The sequence below is a fragment of the Daphnia carinata genome, chromosome 3 (genome assembly GCF_022539665.2).
Source record: "Daphnia carinata strain CSIRO-1 chromosome 3, CSIRO_AGI_Dcar_HiC_V3, whole genome shotgun sequence".
NCBI lineage: Eukaryota > Metazoa > Arthropoda > Branchiopoda > Diplostraca > Daphniidae > Daphnia > Daphnia carinata.
This window is the reverse complement of record NC_081333.1, coordinates 3,789,036-3,807,529: the sequence shown is the minus strand read 5'-3', so window position 1 is coordinate 3,807,529 and position 18,494 is coordinate 3,789,036. Positions and strand designations below refer to the sequence as shown.

At 41.0% G+C, this 18,494-nt stretch overlaps 1 protein-coding gene across 1 annotated transcript; it reads left to right on the top strand.

The window, feature by feature from the left end:
• Positions 1 to 732: 732 nt before the first annotated feature.
• Positions 733 to 18,317, top strand: LOC130693504 (metabotropic glutamate receptor 2-like). The gene is made up of 18 exons (XM_057516657.2): positions 733 to 911; positions 6,998 to 7,359; positions 7,436 to 7,577; positions 8,601 to 8,755; positions 8,865 to 9,035; positions 10,570 to 10,966; positions 11,218 to 11,279; positions 11,343 to 11,455; positions 11,620 to 11,726; positions 11,844 to 11,993; positions 13,002 to 13,135; positions 13,577 to 13,747; positions 13,820 to 14,138; positions 16,321 to 16,436; positions 16,507 to 16,661; positions 16,781 to 16,916; positions 17,569 to 17,650; positions 17,712 to 18,317. The coding sequence occupies exons 2-18, from the start codon at positions 7,138 to 7,140 to the stop codon at positions 18,011 to 18,013; spliced, it is 2,934 nt and encodes a 977-aa protein (XP_057372640.1). The 5' UTR covers positions 733 to 911; positions 6,998 to 7,137; the 3' UTR covers positions 18,014 to 18,317.
• Positions 18,318 to 18,494: the final 177 nt, after the last annotated feature.

Here is an 18,494-nt window from a genome sequence, read left to right as displayed (position 1 = left end):
TTTTCAAGACGTTTCGATCGATATGAATAAAACAACTTAACAGCGAAAAATAAGCTGCTAATGACAGTGTTCATGCGTTATTTCATCTAAGAACCTAAACATTTGAATTTACATAATCAATCATTTTTGAATGTGCACCGACAAGTTTATATTCCAACGTTTGCCAGTCGAATAAATTAAACATTCGAAGCCGCATACAGAGATTGGCAAAAGCTGACGGAATCTTAGAAGAATCATTAGCTCATTTGTTTGATTTGAAAATAAAAAGAGAGGGGAGGATTTTACTAAGATCTCATGAATGCAGCGCAGCATCTCCAGCTTTGGCAGTCTTTCGTCAGATGAACAATTAGAGACCATTAGCTTTTTGGCTCGCAAATTGAAATGCAATGTCTTGTAATACATTGAGCAAACCCTTCCCCCCTCTTTTGTTGAGTTCCATGGATGCATAGTTTGTTGTATACACACATTTTTGTATTTTACCTGGACGTATGGAGCTTGCGCATCGCAAACGATCCTACCGAAATTCAACGAAGCTTGTCTGTCTCTACGCCAAGGGCATCGGAAAAGAGGGATGCGCTATGGAACGATCGTCAGACAAGGCCAGTTCCAGTTGATTCTCTGAACGGGGAACACCTGCTCCAATTCGTGCCCGTCTGTTTGGTTTGTTCTCGCGCTGCATTTATCGCTATGATTTAATTGTCTAAGTGAAAGTGATTCGTTCTATATTGTATGGTGTCATCTAAACGGTGCATTTACTTTTAAACTTAATTAATATTTTTAAAAAAAAAAACCTCTGGTGGATACAACAAGAGCTGATGAGCCATTTGTCCAGCAGCATTTGTTAAGATGTTTGCGTCTTTCGCTCTGTGCATCGCTGCTGGCCATCGACATTTGATTGCACGTCGACATCGGTAATTTTTAATCAAACCGTCATTTTCCAAATGCTGCACTTGCATTATTTGTTCTTAGTCTGAGTGCGTCTTAAAACAGTTTTATCGTGCAGCCCTTTTCTTTTTCAGTCTCTATTTCATTATTCATCGAATAGATGGTGACGTTAATGATTGTTGCAAACGCAATCTCGTCGCACGGTGGAACAATTCTTTCGCCTAGCCTTTTCGTCTTACCGTTTTCCATATTCATTTGTAGGCTCTTTTATTGGCTGAAAGACATTCGCCACTATCTAGTCCATCCTTTCTCTTCTCAAAGACGACAATAAGAGGAGCAAAAAATGAAATCGAGGGATGATGCAAGCTGCCAACTATTTATGCGTGCCTTTAATGTCCTTACACTAATGGGCCTTATTCCGCAACGTAGTGGCGGCTGCGAATGCATTAAACACGGAAATCAATCCGTGATGTGCACTACACACAATCGAGATAGAACATAGAAAAACAAACAAAACAAGTAACCAATATCAATTTCTAGCTACGGGCTTTTTCTTGACGATGTGTTTCTTAGTTCCGTCATTGTTTCCTCTCCACATCCTGATGCTCATTAGCCTTTGTCAGAGTTTGCAAGCCAAACAAATTCACAAGTGCACATAGAAACTATGCTGCATGTTGCCATGATAAACAGCAACTGTAGAAAAGACATGTTTTCATCGTCAGCAAAACTTGAATAAAGGAAGACTGCAGGTTTTCTATACGTATAAAGAGGTAGAGGATGAAGATAAAGAAACAAAAAACGATGAACTGTTCATGAGGATCTACTTTTTTAGCTCGTTACAAAGGCAAACGAAATAAATGTTTAAATTTTCCTATGCCCCGTCGTGTAAGGGAGATAAATTAGCTCCGGGAACTACGTAGCTTCCCTTTTTTTTTTAACACCAAGTCTCTGCAGACTAAGAAAAGGAACTTAACAAAGCGCGGAAATGGGAGGCTATCCTTTGGCTAGGGCAGACAAAGTTACGTATAGTTTACATGCAAGGGCTCTTCAATATAGAAAAAGGAAAAAGACCTTGTAGGAAATAGTTTGCCAGTCGAAGAAAATCGTTGCCATTATTGATTCTTCTTCGCACTATTTGACGCCGTTCGTCCAACCTTCAAAATAGTGTAATCTCAACTGCGATTTATCATGGGCTTTGCATACAATTTAGAAAAAGCGAAAGAACATGCTTCTTTTTTACTGGTAGAAACTCTTTTTTTATAAGCTCACGGTTAAGGAAGCATGGTAATCGGAAGAATTCCCTAAAGCCTTTATTCTTTCTATTTTATATCCTATACATTAATAAGCCCTCTGAGCTACAAGCGTGCCATCCTCTTTACTTTTATGCAAATAAATTTACGGGCAAAACTTGTGTCAGCTACTCATGTGCCCATCACTATGGAATGCAGAGCTATGGGGCCAGGACATAACATGCTGTATTTAATGGTCAATACTTCGAACGGCCTCAAGGTGTATTGAAAATTGTCGTTATATTTTTCATATGATTTTCTTTCATTCGGGTTGAACGACAAAGGCACTATCAGCGTTATTGAATCAGCAATGTCGTGTGTGTTCGTGCACACACGCACACACAAAAAGAAATAGATCATTTCTCGATTGATTCGATTGCGAATCTTCCTGTAGCTCAATCGATCCTACAAGCGAAACGCTATGGAAATCTCGTAATACAGGATACTGGCATGATACACACAGCTCTTTCAACACATAACGTTGTGTGCCAACGACTTGCCTATTCAAGTCGATTTGAAACCTTGAAAAAAAAAATAAACAGAATGCCATTATACTTTAAGACTAGAAGCAATCAAATTTCCAAATGACAATATAGACGTACGATGGGCGTGTTGCGTGAGGCGCAAAATCAATCGTATAGTAAATCCTCGAAACACAGTACACGTATAGGTATATGATGTGTACATAACAGGATTTGGCGATCGTTGGCGTGTCTCTACATCAAACTAATGGCATGCATAATGTAGGCTATCAAGCAGACAGAAAGTGAAATACATTTGGGTTGAAAGCCTTCGTCTGAATGCCTTATCATCCACATAGCAGTCCTTTCACTATATAGGGCGTGGTAGAGATTTACTTTTCAATTTTAGGGCCCCAATGGTTCCAGACAACAATACGCAGCGTTGAGGTGTGTCTAAAAATATTGGCGAGATATGACAGTCCATTAGTGCTACTCTAGGTAATTCATATGGCAACCAGAAAAAGAAGGCCAGCCCCATTTCTTTTTTTTTTCGCTTATTGTATCTATTAAAAGAACATGAAGATTAATTCTAAATGAATGTAGAAAGACACCTGGTAGTGGGCCTGATGGTTGACCTCATTTTCTAAAAAGCGGCGAAGACCGTGAAAAGATGAAGTAAAGCGAAGCAAATCCTTTGGCTGCGCCGATCGAGATTAATTCTCAACAATTATATGCCTGGCCGCATCAGAGGCTGGTTATGTCATTTTTCTGCAATCACGTGCTGACATTCAAGCAGCAACACAAAGAAAGGAGTATTAACGTGTATTAACGTTATATACTCGGATCCTTCGTGACACTCAAACTTCTCTCATTTTCTGCTCTTTGCCTTTTTCTTGTCTCTTTATAAAAGCTCGGCTGTATGCTTAACTGGCATCAGCACAATATTTAGTTAAATTATGTGAGCAAACAAAAAAGAAATAAAGCAGGGAAGCGAAAGAATGCCCTGCTAATTACTGAACTAAACGATTAAAAAAATTTCAATTCATTTGTGCAGAAAGTTCAGCCATTTCCTCGTAAGTTTACAAGCAAAAGAAAAAACATTGTTTACAACCCCGAATTTTATATCGAAGAAACGTTAACTACTGATGGCTATTTGCCAAACACGGAGAATCATCCTGAAAAATTCGGCTACTCGCCAATCACCATCGGCCGTGAAGATGAAGAATAAGGACAGGCGATACGACCCTGTGTATAATTTAGTGGGATATAAATTCCTACTTATGAGCTTACATTTAGTGGTCCCGACAACAATAGCAGCAGAAAAAGAGGAACAAGACCTTGCCAATTTTTTCTCACCGTTTGTACGAAGGAACACGCTCCTTTCCGGCCACTATACCGGCCAAGTCGTTCAGTCTTCACTCAAATTGCTGGACATGTGAAAACAGCGATGGTCGACTGCTTTTCACGATATCTTTACATCACTGTGATCCCTCCGTCAATTACAATCGTTAAATTGGCCTTATACATTTTATTTTGGTTATTTTTACTTCCTACGTCGAATGTTGTAAACCAGCCGGATGCGATCCAGCGTGAAAGTTGAGACGGCAAAAACGATATGAACAAATAGGACGTATTAGAAGTATTACGTAGTACGTTGATTAAGAGCACGATGAACACACAGCAATAACGAAGAACTGTATAAAGTCAGCCTCAATTAGGACAAACTTTTTAAATGTCCCAAAATAACTCTTTATTAATATCTTGTTGTCTAAAAAGGAATTTTAAAAAATAGGACAGCTGGTATAGAAAAGAAACGGTTCTGCCCAAGACAAAGTTGCGTTTACGATCCACGATCTGTCACGAAGTTGTGCGCGCGTGACGGTTGGGACGTCATAGACTGTTCATTTATGTGTGTGGCAATCACGATGATGAACAAAGAGTTTTTAGCTAACGAGGAAAAGTCTTCCGACAGCTCGGTCAACAAAACTCCGAGCCATTATCATATTGATAGCGTTATAGTTGTCATAGTTGTTGACGTTAACTAGACCGTGTGTTACAAATATAGCGCTGACATTTGATGCTCATCCGAGACCTTGCGTTGACATCGTCCTTTCTTAAAGATGCGAGACCGCACAAAAAAGAAGACGGGAACTATTGCGAAGAAAAAAAATGGGTTTTTTTTATTTCATGAATAACTAGTTCTTCAGCGAGCGAAGGGGAAAAAAAACGAAGATGATTTAGGTACACGCATTTCTCTTTATTAGGTTATCAAAGCAAGATGCCTGTGGGCTCTGACGTATGTTGAATCGTTGCTGCGGGGTTGCACAAGTGAATTCAATCCCATTTTTGTTGCAGTTTGGAATCTAAACTTTCAAATATGAAGGGGGTGCAATCATAAACTCTTTGGCCGCTGTGCGTTTGATGTGTAGACTATACAAGACAGTTCCATCAGAAATCTGCCAGAAGACGATCGATCGCGACATGTTTTCTTTTTATCTTATTTAATTCTTTTTTTACTCCAAACGTAGTTGATTTGATTGAAACGTTTTTCGATTGGGCAAACAGTTTTCGAAGGAAGAAGAAAAACCAAACGATGCGTTATTTAATTTGAATCGATAAACATAGTCCGGGAGCCTATTTTGAATTCCGTTTTTGCAATACATTAGCGCCAAGGGTATTACAAAAGGCAGTCGATGATGACATAATGTTACAAGCGGTGCATTTAAATTCTACGCAAATCCCCCTTTGATACCGAAAATTGAAATATTCCACGAATCAAAAACGCTACAGAAAAAAATTGTTAACTTTTCTATGGAACCGAACTCGCTTTTTTCTAACGTCCCGGGAACAACATGGACGATGCGCATCAAACGAAAAGTTTGTAGATTTTCGCAATCCGTTGAGACCAAACTCTTTTTTCTTGCTTTTTGCCCGCACGTGACGCAAAAGTGCGCTTCGCATTATTCAAAATCGAGTTGCAGTAACGGTTGATCAAATCACACGTTTCAAGGGAAGGACAAGTCTGGAAATCAAAAAGAAGCTGTTGACGCTGCTCGTAAAAAGGTGCTGTCACTCCAAACCCATATATATGTATCCATGTACGAAGCAAACCGATTTTTGCTTTATTTTTTTTCCCGCCGCTCCCGAAGCATTAGAACAGCGCGTGCTATTTATTGCCTTGCGTCCACGTGATTTCCCATTATTTTTATAAACACAACCCAAGGCTTTACAAGTAAATCACCCCGGCGCTATAGATCACAAGTTTCAAATGATGAAGATGGGATGAATCACGTCGAAAACACAAAAATAGCAATAACCAAAATTGCACTTCATGTAAAATGGCCATCTCAATTTTGCTTATCTTTCTAAATTGAACAAAAGTATCGAAAAATTGGAACATCTACCCTATGTAGTACAAGGCTGTTTTAAAGTGATGGTCTACGTGCACGAAGGGCCCATTTTTGTTTTTTTCTTTTCGGACGTATCAGCACGTGATATCGCAAGACTCAAGCTGTCCCGAGACGTGAAGGATCGAGCCCACCCCCCCTTCGGAGCATTCGCATAGTCGATTTATTCGCTCCCACGAGCATATGGCGAGTACTGCAACGAGATAGACGGCATTTTATCGGAGCAGTGACACATTTTGCAACAGGATGTTATTAAGATTACTTATCCAGAGCTCGCGATTTTTTTTTTCTTTAATAATAGAAGAAAGAGTGTTGTGCATAGCATTTTGAATCAAAAAGATTTTTTGTTTCCTTTGCGTTTGAGTTATTGTAAGAAACAGAGTCACGCGTCAGGGGTGGTATCCAACATAGGTATTTGCATGGACGCTCAAATTGAATTTTGTTTTACATTCAGGAGACGTCCAACCAACGGATGGAATTTGAATCCAAAGTGGCGATACAAAGTGAATTCTTGTTGGAAACTTATATCGATGCTTTTATGTAGGACGCCTGCTGTAGCGTAAGATGTCGGGTATAGTGCACGGGTGTGCGTAAAATGTCGGGCACAGGAGACTGTTCATTAAAGTAGAGTGAATGGCAAACGGAGATGTATCAACATTGAAACAAGCGTATGAAATGAGAAAACTTTTGACTTGGCGTAGCATTTTAGGTTCGTTCCGCTAATGGAATTTTGGTAATTTAAAAGTAATGATATGGTGCATTTAAACACGCGTGAATTTCATCTTTAACTTGGCCATCCGTCCTTTCAACCGACTTGCACGTTCTTCCGAGCCATTCATTTTAGAATTTTAAGGCTTATATATATTTTTTTTCTAGTCTTACCAATGAAAGAATGTCATTCAATTAACGATGTTCGGTTAATCTCAATTGGAGTTCTAATACAATTTCTAATTAGGAACAGCTGCTGTGATTTGGTCGTCCGTGATAACGGAAGAGCCTGATGGTTTCCGATCGACGAGCAAACGGATCAATTCGTAGAGAAACATAGAACCAGTGTACATCAACGAAGAGTTCAAAAAGCAAACCGAACTCGTCATGATGGGCCTTTGGTGGTTCTTTTCTATGATGTTCATATCGCCATTGCTCGTGTACAGTCGAACCCAGGTGTCAAACTCCAAGTCTGCCTTCAATTTCACATGGCCTACTAAGAAGGCCGCGGAAGTGGAAGGTGATCTCATTCTCGGTGGTCTCATGATGGTCCATGAAAGACACGAAGACATCACCTGTGGACCTGTCATGCCACAAGGTGGCATTCAGGTAACATATTTTCATTCACGAGTGATTGAACGAGACATTTATTGCAAACGTTTGGTTTGAAATAAAAAATGGAAAGGCCTTGGAGACAATGTTGTTCACCATCGATCAAATTAATCCGATCCTGTCCAACGAATCCGGATTCACCATCGGCGCCCACATCCTCGACGACTGCGACAAAGACACTTACGGACTGGAACAGGCCGTCGCTTTTATCAAAGGTACAGTGCACAGAGAAAATGATGGGACAAAAAGAATTACAGTATCAGTTACTCCCGATACAATACACAAAAAAAAACACGAAGGCAAAACAGATAGTCAAGCCTAACAGGCCATTACGTAACGGTCCTGACAGTGGTTCTCCCGTTGGACGTACAAATTCATAGCATACGTATGTGCTTCTACTCTTACATGCGGTATGTCCTATCGCTAGCAATATAATTGGACGCTTTATTTAGCGATGAGACAGGCGAGTCTATAATGAGGTTTGAAATTCTATTCCTAGTCCCGTCATTAACGGGGGAAATAAATCACGTAGAATATTATATAAGACCGTCAAACATAAAAAGATACGTTAGGTTATCTCTTACCTTCCTGTTTGGTCAACGGACGACAAATGACGATGCGATAATAAGGAAACAAATCACAACACATTTTTTATGTAAAGAAAAACGTTTAATTCGAATTATAATGGCAATCGTTTCGAGAATGACGTCACAAGACACACGATGTGTATAAAATAACATGTATGATGTGCATCAGTTACTCGATTACTTCTAATTAACTGTAATGGGTGATATAGTGTTACGTCCTTATATTGAGGTGGGACCACCTTGAATCCTTCACTCTCTTAAGTGCTGGGCGTACTCGGTTAACTGTTTGAGCAAACTAATTCAGCGCTATTCGAAGGCTTAGTTTAAGCTTCTTGGCGTGAGCGATAGAACTTACCGAGTGACTCTTTTTTTGAATTTTGCCACTCACGCAGCAGTGGGTCTTCTCTAAGTGAAGCAGCATGTGCACTTAAGTAGGGAATGGAAGCCCCCCCCCCCCCCAAAAAAAAAAAAAATGGGGGGGGGGGGGGGGGGGGGGAAGAAAAGAAAAACACGTTTCCCGAAGGAAGTTTATCGGCATCCGACAAGGAAATATCTGCTCCTCGTTCAAGAGAATTACAGAATGCAAAAGTGCATTTGGTCTGTATACATTGAAATGATTCAGTTGTTGATGCTGTTATCTCGATCTCGTAGGTTCCATTAGCAATATCGATGACACGGAATACAAATGTCTGGATGGAACTGTACCGGATGTGAGGAATAAAGTTATTTCGGGAGTGGTAGGCGCCTCATCGTCGGGAACGTCCATCCAAGTGGCAAATCTTTTGCGACTCTTCAAAATCCCCCAGGTGATTTTTTGTTCGTTCTTTTTCTGTATATCCGGCGTGTTTACTATTAAACGACAAATGTAACACTTCCTTTTGTGGTTTGATGTTTACGGCTCGTGTCTGTTAAAAGGTTTCCTTCTTCTCGTCGAGTCCCGAGCTGAGTAACAAGCAACGATTTGAATATTTCACGCGGACTATTCCATCCGACCATCACCAAGTAATGGCCATCGTCCAGATGATTCGATTCCTCAAATGGACCTACATTTCTATCCTCTACGAAGAATCCACGTACGGTATCAAGGTAAACATCACAACCCTCTCGCACAATGCTTTCGATGTTTACCCCACCAGCTATTGATGCCGAAATGCTTTATCGATTTGATCGACGAGTAAACCTTTGCCAAGAAACCGTCAATAAATTTCGAGGACACTGTGTAAGGCAGGAAGATTGAAGGCTTTTCCTCGCCGCCTTTTTTAAACTATAGAAAAAGAAAAATGCCAAACATCGTGAGCTGACGGCCAAGTTTGGATGCGACAGCATTGAAAACACGAAACATAACAAAAGGCGTTCAAATATTAGATTTTATTCCGTTGACTGAGATGTGATGTGATCATCCGGATGTGCATCTCTATGATCAACATACGCCCATCTTTGCCCTACTGGTAACTTGAAATCCTTTTCATCCTCGATTCCTACCCTTGCAATCAACCGTATGCAATTCTTATGGCCCTACATTGAGTTTTGGGACATGTGTGGAATTGTCACCAAGTTGGATAAATTGAGATTCTATCAGGATCACTTCATTTTGATTTTTGTTCTCCCCCGTGGGCGTACGTTTCACGCAGCCATCCGGAATATCTCTTGCAGTGTATACGATTTCGGAGAAGTTTTCTTTTTGAGCTTGGCCAGGGAAATATCAGCTGAATTGTCACGCCCGGTTTTATGTTCTATCCGGGGTTTTCGGAACCGAGCTCTCGGCACCATTAACCGTGTGAGGCTCTCTCCCAAAGAGATTGTTTGGGATATTGTTCCCTCTTTGATACATAAAAGTTCGTTCTACTGGAACTTTCACCCAAACAAAAAAAAATGCTTGTCAATGGGAAGAGGCGTAAACATTTCATCTTTGCCAACGGTGGATCGATCAAGTTGTTAACCTCGTCAATTGATTAGACTGCCTAGATACTCGAGTCAAATTTAATCAGGTTTATTCCCCTTATCGCGAAATGCATTATACCAGCTCGTTTGGTTCGTTTAACAAACTATCGTGACGTAGAAGCGTATAGACAAGAACATGGCTTCCTACGGCAAAGTAGAATAGTACTTTAATTTGTTGCAAAACAAAAAAATTCAGCAAGAGCATTTTTCGTGAAAAATGTACAGCAACGTTGTTCGATGTGGAAGATGGCTCTGTTTTGCTTCGGGATACATGATCGAACACGTCAAACGGCTTTGATCAATAGTGATCAAGTGAGCCAATATTTGTCTGCAAGCCAATATATTCCATCTTCATGAAAACACGCATGAGAAATCCCAAGACGTATCCATTTTCGATTGGCCTTCAGTGTCAATGAAGTGTATTATGCTACACTGTCTTTTTTCTTCTTCATGGGGTAGTATCCAAGCTTCATGCACTATCCAAAAGTATGTTTACAATATCAGGAGAATCAAACCCACAGGCTTAAAGAGTACTTGATGGATGACGCCACTCGATCCCTCTCTGAGACTACGGTTATGAGCTGGCAAAGGGAAAAGCATTCTTTTGTAGTTCTATCCATCAATGTTGACCTCATGATCAAGCAATGTCATCAGCCACACCCACACTTATTACTCACAGGCATTTGAGGAGCTGGAAGTGCTGCTGGCCAAGAACAACATTTGTATCGCCGTCAAGGAGCGGCTGGTGAAGGATTCGGGCGTGGCCAGCGAAGCGGCCTACAATGGCATTGTTCACAAGTTGAACTCGAAACCGAAAGCGAAAGGTGTCATTATTTTCGGGTCGGACCAGGAAGTGTCGGGAGTGATGCGAGCTGTTCGACGCAACAATCTGACGGCCAATTTCAACTGGATCGGATCTGATGGATGGGCTGGCCGGCTGCTCGTCTCCGAAGGAAATGAACCAGAAGTCGAAGGCACTTTGGCTTTTCTTCCGCAAGCTCATCCCATTAGGGGATTCGATAATTACTTTCTCTCGCTCACGCCGCTCAACAACAAACGCAATCCCTGGTTCATTGGTGAGTCTTTCTATCGAAAATTATTCTTTATCCATTCTTTCTTTTTCACGTTAGTTGTCTTTGCTTAATATACCGGATTTATTTCTCGAGGGAGGATGACTAGCCATGTCTTAAAATTATCTTTAAAGCCCTCATTCTACAGTTATCTTTGTTCCACCTTCCAATTAATTGCTTAGCCATAGCATTAATTAAGATTGGTATGGGCTTTAGAAAGGTGCAGCTTAATGTCTGGCCTTTTTTTTTTTCGACAGAATTCTGGGAAAACCATTTCCAGTGTCGGTACCCATCCAGTCCACCAACTCCTTACAATCAGGTAATCAACAAAATTGGATACGATGAAATGTAAAAGAATTGGATTGGTATGTTACCTTTATAGGATTGGCATAGGACGTGCACCGGTCAAGAGAAACTCACGCCCGAAAGCGTTGAGTTCGAAGGCCAACTGCAATACGTTTCCGACGCTGTCTTGGCCTTCGCCAATGCTTTCAAGTACGTAAGTCCAAACGCAATAAACACGTCGACAAAAAAGGAAACGAAAAACTACTTCCGAGATAAATAACATAAACGTCGTAACTGAAACGATGATATAAGCCAAATTAAGTTCTAACATAGACTTGATCGCACCATTTGTTTTTCTTATGTCTGTTCATCAGAGATATGCACCAGACCTTATGTCACGGCCGTAAGGGTCTGTGCAAAGAAATGGTTCCTATTGACGGTAGCGAACTGCTCAAGTATCTCAGAAGAGTCGAATTCACAGGTATTTGCAATCTACCCTTTCGTTAATTACGAGGAAATAAAGGCTGTCCTATATTTGATAAACATGTAATTAATTACTAATTTCGCGAATTCATAATACTACTCTTCTTGCTAACAGGATTGAGTGGTGATCGTTTCCAATTCGACGATTTCGGAGATGGACCTGCTCGTTATGATCTCATTCATTTCAAGCAAGTCTCGCCCGGTCGATATCGAAGGCTCCGCATTGGTGAATACCACTCTGGACAACTAAAGCTTGATACGAATGGTATGTATTTGCCTGTCTACGTGGGTTTGATACCACTTCTTTGTTAAGTAATACTACAGAGGAACCCATATATACAACAAAAAGCGTGAGTAACAAAAGAATATCAAAAGGCAGGATCATTATATGACGAGACATTGTCCACTCTCCTAATGAAACGATACTGCTTCCATTACCCGAAGCATTGGCTTTCGTACTGTGCTGCGTCATGGCAGTGTATTCGACATTGTTTATCTCTGTTGTCTTGTCTTAGATAGGTTATATAAAAAGAAAAACATGTGTTTATTATTTATTTGATTTAGAGCTTGGCAAGCTAATCAGAAACATTTTTTACTGGGTTTGTTTGCCATTATTGTAAAGCTCTATTTCGATTAGGTTAGTGAAGCTAAGCCCTCTGATTTTCGCTTTGGGAAATTAACTTCTTGTGATTGGTTGATCCCAAAACCATAATGGCGGATGGAGACTGAGAAGGGAAGGGTAAGAAATTTTTCGAGAACAATAACTTTCCTATCCTATATCCACCCTATCACCCGAATCTCCCTTTTCCTCACGTGGTTAGAGAGTTGGGAGCAAACACCCATGTAGTTATTCATTTGTTTGTTTTCTCGAAGGAGGGAACATCGACCTTGGGAAAGGGTGAACATTTCGCTGGTGGCTTCTTTAAATTTTTAGGGTAGGGGTTAGCAAACGAAAATATGGAAATTTTCCTTTCCTTTCTTTCTAAAGGATCAAAATGTCTTTACCTTTTGCAGTTAGGTCTTTGTCTTTCTTGAGATTTGGACGTCTCGTAAAGTTCTGACCGATGAGGAAAATTTTGGCGCACTTTTTGTCCAGCCATTTTGAAAATTTTCCTTTTTAAGTGAGTTGGGTTGGTAATTAAGCATTATTGGTTGTTAATTTGTTTCCATAACACAGGTGACCTTTTGCTGTAATTTAGATGTAATAGTGGGCACAAATCAGTGTTTAATTTTTATGTACTTTGTTTCGTTTTGCAATGTATCTAAATGAAAGAGCTACGATTCCGAGGCGATCGGTCAACGCCACCCGAGTCCATTTGCAGCCGGCCGTGCAACGCTTCGCAGGCGAAAAAGTACGTGGAAGGCGAAGGTTGCTGCTGGACGTGCGTCGAATGCATTCTCTATCAGGTAACGTTACGCTTTACTATATTTTTGTAGCTACGTGCGATGTGCTGGAGGATATTGGCTTTGTGTGATTTCTGCTTGATTGTATGAAAGAGACCAGTAGCTGCCTTTTCATAGGGCAGTACGAAGTTAGCGGGGAAACGTGGTCGCAGACGAGATTGAATTCCCATCAGACGGTACTGCATGATGTTGCATATATTGATGGGGGGAGTTAGACAAAAAGAACGTGGAGGTCGATGTGTTGCATGGTGTCGTTTTAAGGGAAGTAAGGAGAAGATAGCACAGCAGAGCTTATTCGGTTTACCATCATACGGCGTGCAAGAATATAGTTCGATTTGGATCATTGGATCCCTTGTGCCGATCGATGGCTGATGGGCTTATGCTCAGAAAAAAGCATGCCTATGCCATCTGGAAGATCATTCGACATTTGTTTTTCTGAAATAGATCCGAAATCCAGATGACGAAACGCAATGCTCAGCTTGTCCGCTAGGCACTCTACCCAATGCAGAACGGAATCAATGTCTGCACATTCCTGAGGTTTACCTTCGACCCGATACCGGCTGGGCCATTGGAGCCATGTCATTTTCGGCTGTTGGCATCCTACTCACCTTCGCAGTAAATACCACATTTATTTTTAAGTTTAAATTCATAACGAAAGGCGAATGGAAACACTAATTGTCCTGACAGGTTTTAGGGGTGTTTTGTCAACACAATGACACGCCAGTGGTGCGAGCATCTGGAAGAGAATTGAGTTACGTCCTTCTCAGTGGCATCCTTCTCTGCTACATGGTCTCCTTCCTGTTTGTCCTGCGACCAACGGACGTCGTTTGCGGCGTCCAGCAGACAGCCATTGGGCTGTGTTTCAGCGTCGTCTACGCCGCGTTGTTCACCAAAACAAATCGCATCGCCCGCATTTTCCGCGGTGGCAAGAAATCCGCCGGACGACCGGGACTCATCTCTCCTAAATCGCAATTGGCCATATGTGGTGGGCTGGTCAGCGTCCAAGGTTAGACTTTGTTATCTTTATTTTAGCCATAGAATTGTTTAAGTGTCCAGGTTGTTAGAAATGGAAGATGGGGTATAGTATTAAGTTACCTGCTTTAAATATCTTGACAATTTTTCGGTTATCCCGGAAGTTCTGGGTTAGACGCAGATGATTCATGACGCTTCTCCAGCACACCCTGGGAGTGTCATTTGCAAAGGCCTGAAACATAAGGACAATGGGAATAGGGAAGGAACGTAATCGATCGCTTTTAGCCTGAAGTGTGCCAAGTGCACGTATTGTTTGCATTTTGACGTTAATGGATATCTTGAGTACGATAGGAATGGACGGGCTCTGGTCAACCGACCAAAAATGGAAAATTCAACGGCACTTAATTATCTCAGACTCGACCCTTTCGTATTTCGCGCTGCATTGCCTCCAGATAGGCTCCGCATATTTTTTAAGAAATCGGAAAGCTCAAGTTGGGTTGGGTCGTGCGGCTAAGCTGCGGTGTTCTATGCGTACGTTGTTCTGAGCAAACCGATATAGCTGTTTCAATTAGCAAAATTTTTATCGAATTCGGCCTTGAGGTGCGCGTGGATACTTTGGGTTAGGTCGCAATGTAACGATTAATTTCTCGCATATTTGAATTTAGCTACTGGTTTTTTTTGTAAATATTTTTAAGAATTCCAATTTGAATAGAAGGCCCAATTCCGCTTACTGCTGCGAACGCCATTGTGCGGTGAATCGAGCAGTCGTCAACTGGACAATACGGATGACAGGTTGCTAAGATAACCATATTTTTGAAATTAAATTTTGCGTCCTATAGCTTTTAACGCATTGAGATTCATCGCGGAAGAATAGCAGAGCACAACGAAGAAATTGCATTTCTTGTTGCTCTATTCACTGTTGATCGGCGGCAAAGGGAAGCAGCAGACAGCCTGGGGCAAAAATGTTTGTTATTTGTATCGTCAGATCTCGAAATAGCTATGCGTGGTTTTATCGTTTCAAAAACGTTCCTGTTACGACTCTGTTATTTCGACATGTGCACGTTCATTTTACTATTCAGTGCCTTGCAAGAGATTGCTGTTACGGGAATGAACTTCGCACGGGACACATGTTTGGGTTTGGCCGACCGGCTTGATCCGTCCAAAAGGTTAGGTAGCCTTGGAAATTTCATCAAAGTCCTAGGGCTCAGAGCTAGAGTTGCTAGAGTTTCTACCAAGCGTTTTGCAAGGCTAAAGTTTCCTTTTGAATAGTGCAACCATCTTATTACGAATGCAAAGCTTTCAACCGTTTATTCCTACGGGGCTTTCTTCACGACGAGATCAAAACTCGGGCGAGTTTCAAAGCGGAGTCTGATCGTTAGATGGCACCACTAGTTACGAAGCGAGTTAAAAAAAAAAAAAAAAAAAAATTCTGCCCATTTCTAATTTAGCTTTCTTGTTCGCAATTGCGTAACGTAAAACGACATTTCTAAGGAAAGTGGGCAGGAAACGTATTTCATTATTTAAGGTGCGTCGAACAGCTTTTGTAAGCAGAAAAAAAAAGAAAGTGGAAACTTGAAATCTTCGGCCTCCGAGCTTTATTTGCACCTGATGTATTATGCTAACCTACGCAATCTACGATGGATATAAATGTATTCATCGCTATTCTGAATAATAATTTACTTTGCTCTTGCCTTTTTTTTTTTACTTTGCATTTGCTTCCTAGAATTGCCAAGCTATTAGAGAAATCCTTGCATCTTTTGGATTCTGAAAAAATGGGTTAACGTTTTTCGCAGCGAAAGTGGTGTGGCCTAGAGTTCTGCTAGACGTAAACTTGTTCTAACTTACAGATGTTTCAATGTTGCCGCCATAAATGTTCATTTATTCAGCTTGAGGGGGGGGGGGGGGGTGGGATAAGTTGGCATTTACGTTGGGTCATCCTTTGCTAACTTTGCTCTTATGCGTCTTGCTAATGCAGCTAAGAACTTGAAAGTTCCGGCCATGGCTCATTATAGAAAATGGTTTTCAAAGATCTGAAGAAGAATCTGTAAAATTCAAGCAAAGTATGTGGTTTCATCTACTTGCAAAGTACAGAGTTTGAAATGGCTGCGAGACAGCCTAAGAAGTGCGTTCACAGCTAAAAACTAGTAGTAGCAGTTGTATTTTACTTGTTATTTCATGATTTTAAATATTTCATTGTTTCAATGTGATGTGTTTAGGACTCATTTTGCTGGCCTGGCTGTGGGTCTCTCCGTCGGTGGCTAAACACGTCCATCCGACACGTGAAGACAATTTGCTCGTGTGTTCCTCTTTCACCGACGCTTCGTACATGATGGTAAGGAAACGAGTTGACAATGCATTGCTGCAACATTATTCTAATATTTGATTACTCGACTGTTGGACAGGCGTTTGCATATCCGATTCTTTTGATTCTTCTGTGCACCGTCTACGCCGTCGTGACACGCAAAATACCGGCCGCCTTTAACGAGTCAAAGTACATTGGGTTCACCATGTACACAACGTGCGTCATCTGGCTGGCCTTTGTGCCCATCTACTTCAGGTTTCTTTATACATCCAACTTTTGAATTTTTCTCAATTGCATGTGAAACTCACCGCCGTTATCCTTATCCTCTTCTGCCCCTATTTCAATTCTCTTTTGCATATGATGGCGGATGGCAGTACGGCGAGCAATTTGCCGCTAAGGATCACCAGCATGAGCGTCACCATCAGTTTGAGCGCCACCGTCACGCTGGCCTGCCTCTTTTCTCCGAAACTTTACATCATCATCTTCCACCCCGAGCGCAACGTCCGTCAAGTAAAAAAAGAAAGCCGTCAGTTTTGACCCATTTTTTTCCCGACATTTACCGTTTATTTTGCCATTACCCTAAAATAACGCGTGGCTAAGACTTTTACGTAATGTCAGGATGACCAAGGAACAAATCTGGTAACAGAGGAAGGAGGTCGTATATCAAGAAAGGGGTGGACTGCTGCGGTTGAGGTCTATTGAAAGCGCGAGTTATATGGCGCCGATATGACTCTATTTTCGGGTTTGAAAAGCTTTAAGCGCAGCCTGCCGACTTGGAGGATGTATAGACATATTGACGAGTTGTACATCTTCAACGTACACAACGTCAAAAGAGGGAAACGAGAACGAGAGAAAAGGAAAACTGGTTAACGACACCCATTTGTCAATCAATTGCCGAAGAGCTTCCCAATTTGAACAGAAGCCATTTCCTACCACACGTAACATGACACATGGAAAACTACAGATAACTCCACCCATTCAATAGCTTATGACCTATACGAAATAACTTTAAGCTCTCCAAAAAAAAAAGAGGAAACGAAAACTAACCCCTTATCTGTTCCCTCTTTTTTTTTTTTTTTTTTTTTTTTTTTTTTTGTTTGCTTTACTGATGTTTCAAATTCATTAACTGTGATTTGTCGTACATGGCAATTCGTTTTCACAGGCTTTGACTGTGCCGACGTCGAAATCATCGGTTCACCACAAAAACTCGAACCAGCCTTCAAACAACGGCCATTTACTGAATGGTCTGATACGTTTTAATTTAATTCAAATTAGATTCGATTTCAAATGTGTCGTCGAAATCAGGTGCGAGTAAGACGACCGAATCAGTGAAGGGATTGATGGCATCGTCTGCTGTCCACCAACCGTCGCCGACGGCTTCGTTGTCTTCGTCGACGATGCCGCCGCAACAGCAGGTGATGTTTCCCGCAGCTCATCTGCAGATGGAAGTTGTTCCAGGCCAGCAGTACGACGGTGACCTGACTGTCAAAGTGATGACCAATAGCGGCCCGATTTCCGTTTCTCGAATTCATTTGACGGACAAGATTCATCAATCCGATGTGAGCGATAGAAATCACAGAACACCTTTTCGACACGTTTCCCTTTAAAAACAAATGATCTCAACTAGCGCAAAAAAGGGGCAGTTTGTGAGTATATATCTACCACGTCTCTTACATTGGTGGTTGATTTATAGAATATCATATCTCTCTCGCGCCTATATTCTGAAATTGTTTGCCTGTATCTCTTTGAATGTGTAAAATCTAATCAAACATTAATTCTTTTCTTTCACACTAATGTGTATTGCCTTTTTGTAGGAAAAAGAAGAAAAAAAAAAAAAACAAGTGCCGAAGTTGTATAAAACATTTTGGCGCTAAATTAGCAATGTACAATTTCAAAAAAATCTCTAGTAAATATAAAACGAATAATTTTTTTTTCCTTAATTTTCAGAACATGCGAACCTGCCGGCGGGAAAGCGACATATTTCATTATTGATTTTTCAACATAGGAGGTTTTTACCTAAATAGCAAAACAGGCCTAAATCGTCGCATAGTTTATGAAGAGATATTGTGCCATTACCCGCCCTTATTA

What these genes read in the sequence shown, in the direction of transcription:
- LOC130693504 (XM_057516657.2), top strand. Translation starts at nt 7,138, where the DNA reads ATGATGGGCCTTTGGTGGTTCTTTTCTATGATGTTCATATCGCCATTG. An exon ending in AATCCACGTACGGTATCAAG is followed by an intron (nt 9,036 to 10,569) that starts GTAAACATCACA and finishes TATTACTCACAG; the next exon opens with GCATTTGAGGAGCTGGAAGT. An exon ending in GCCTTCGCCAATGCTTTCAA is followed by an intron (nt 11,456 to 11,619) that starts GTACGTAAGTCC and finishes TCTGTTCATCAG; the next exon opens with AGATATGCACCAGACCTTAT.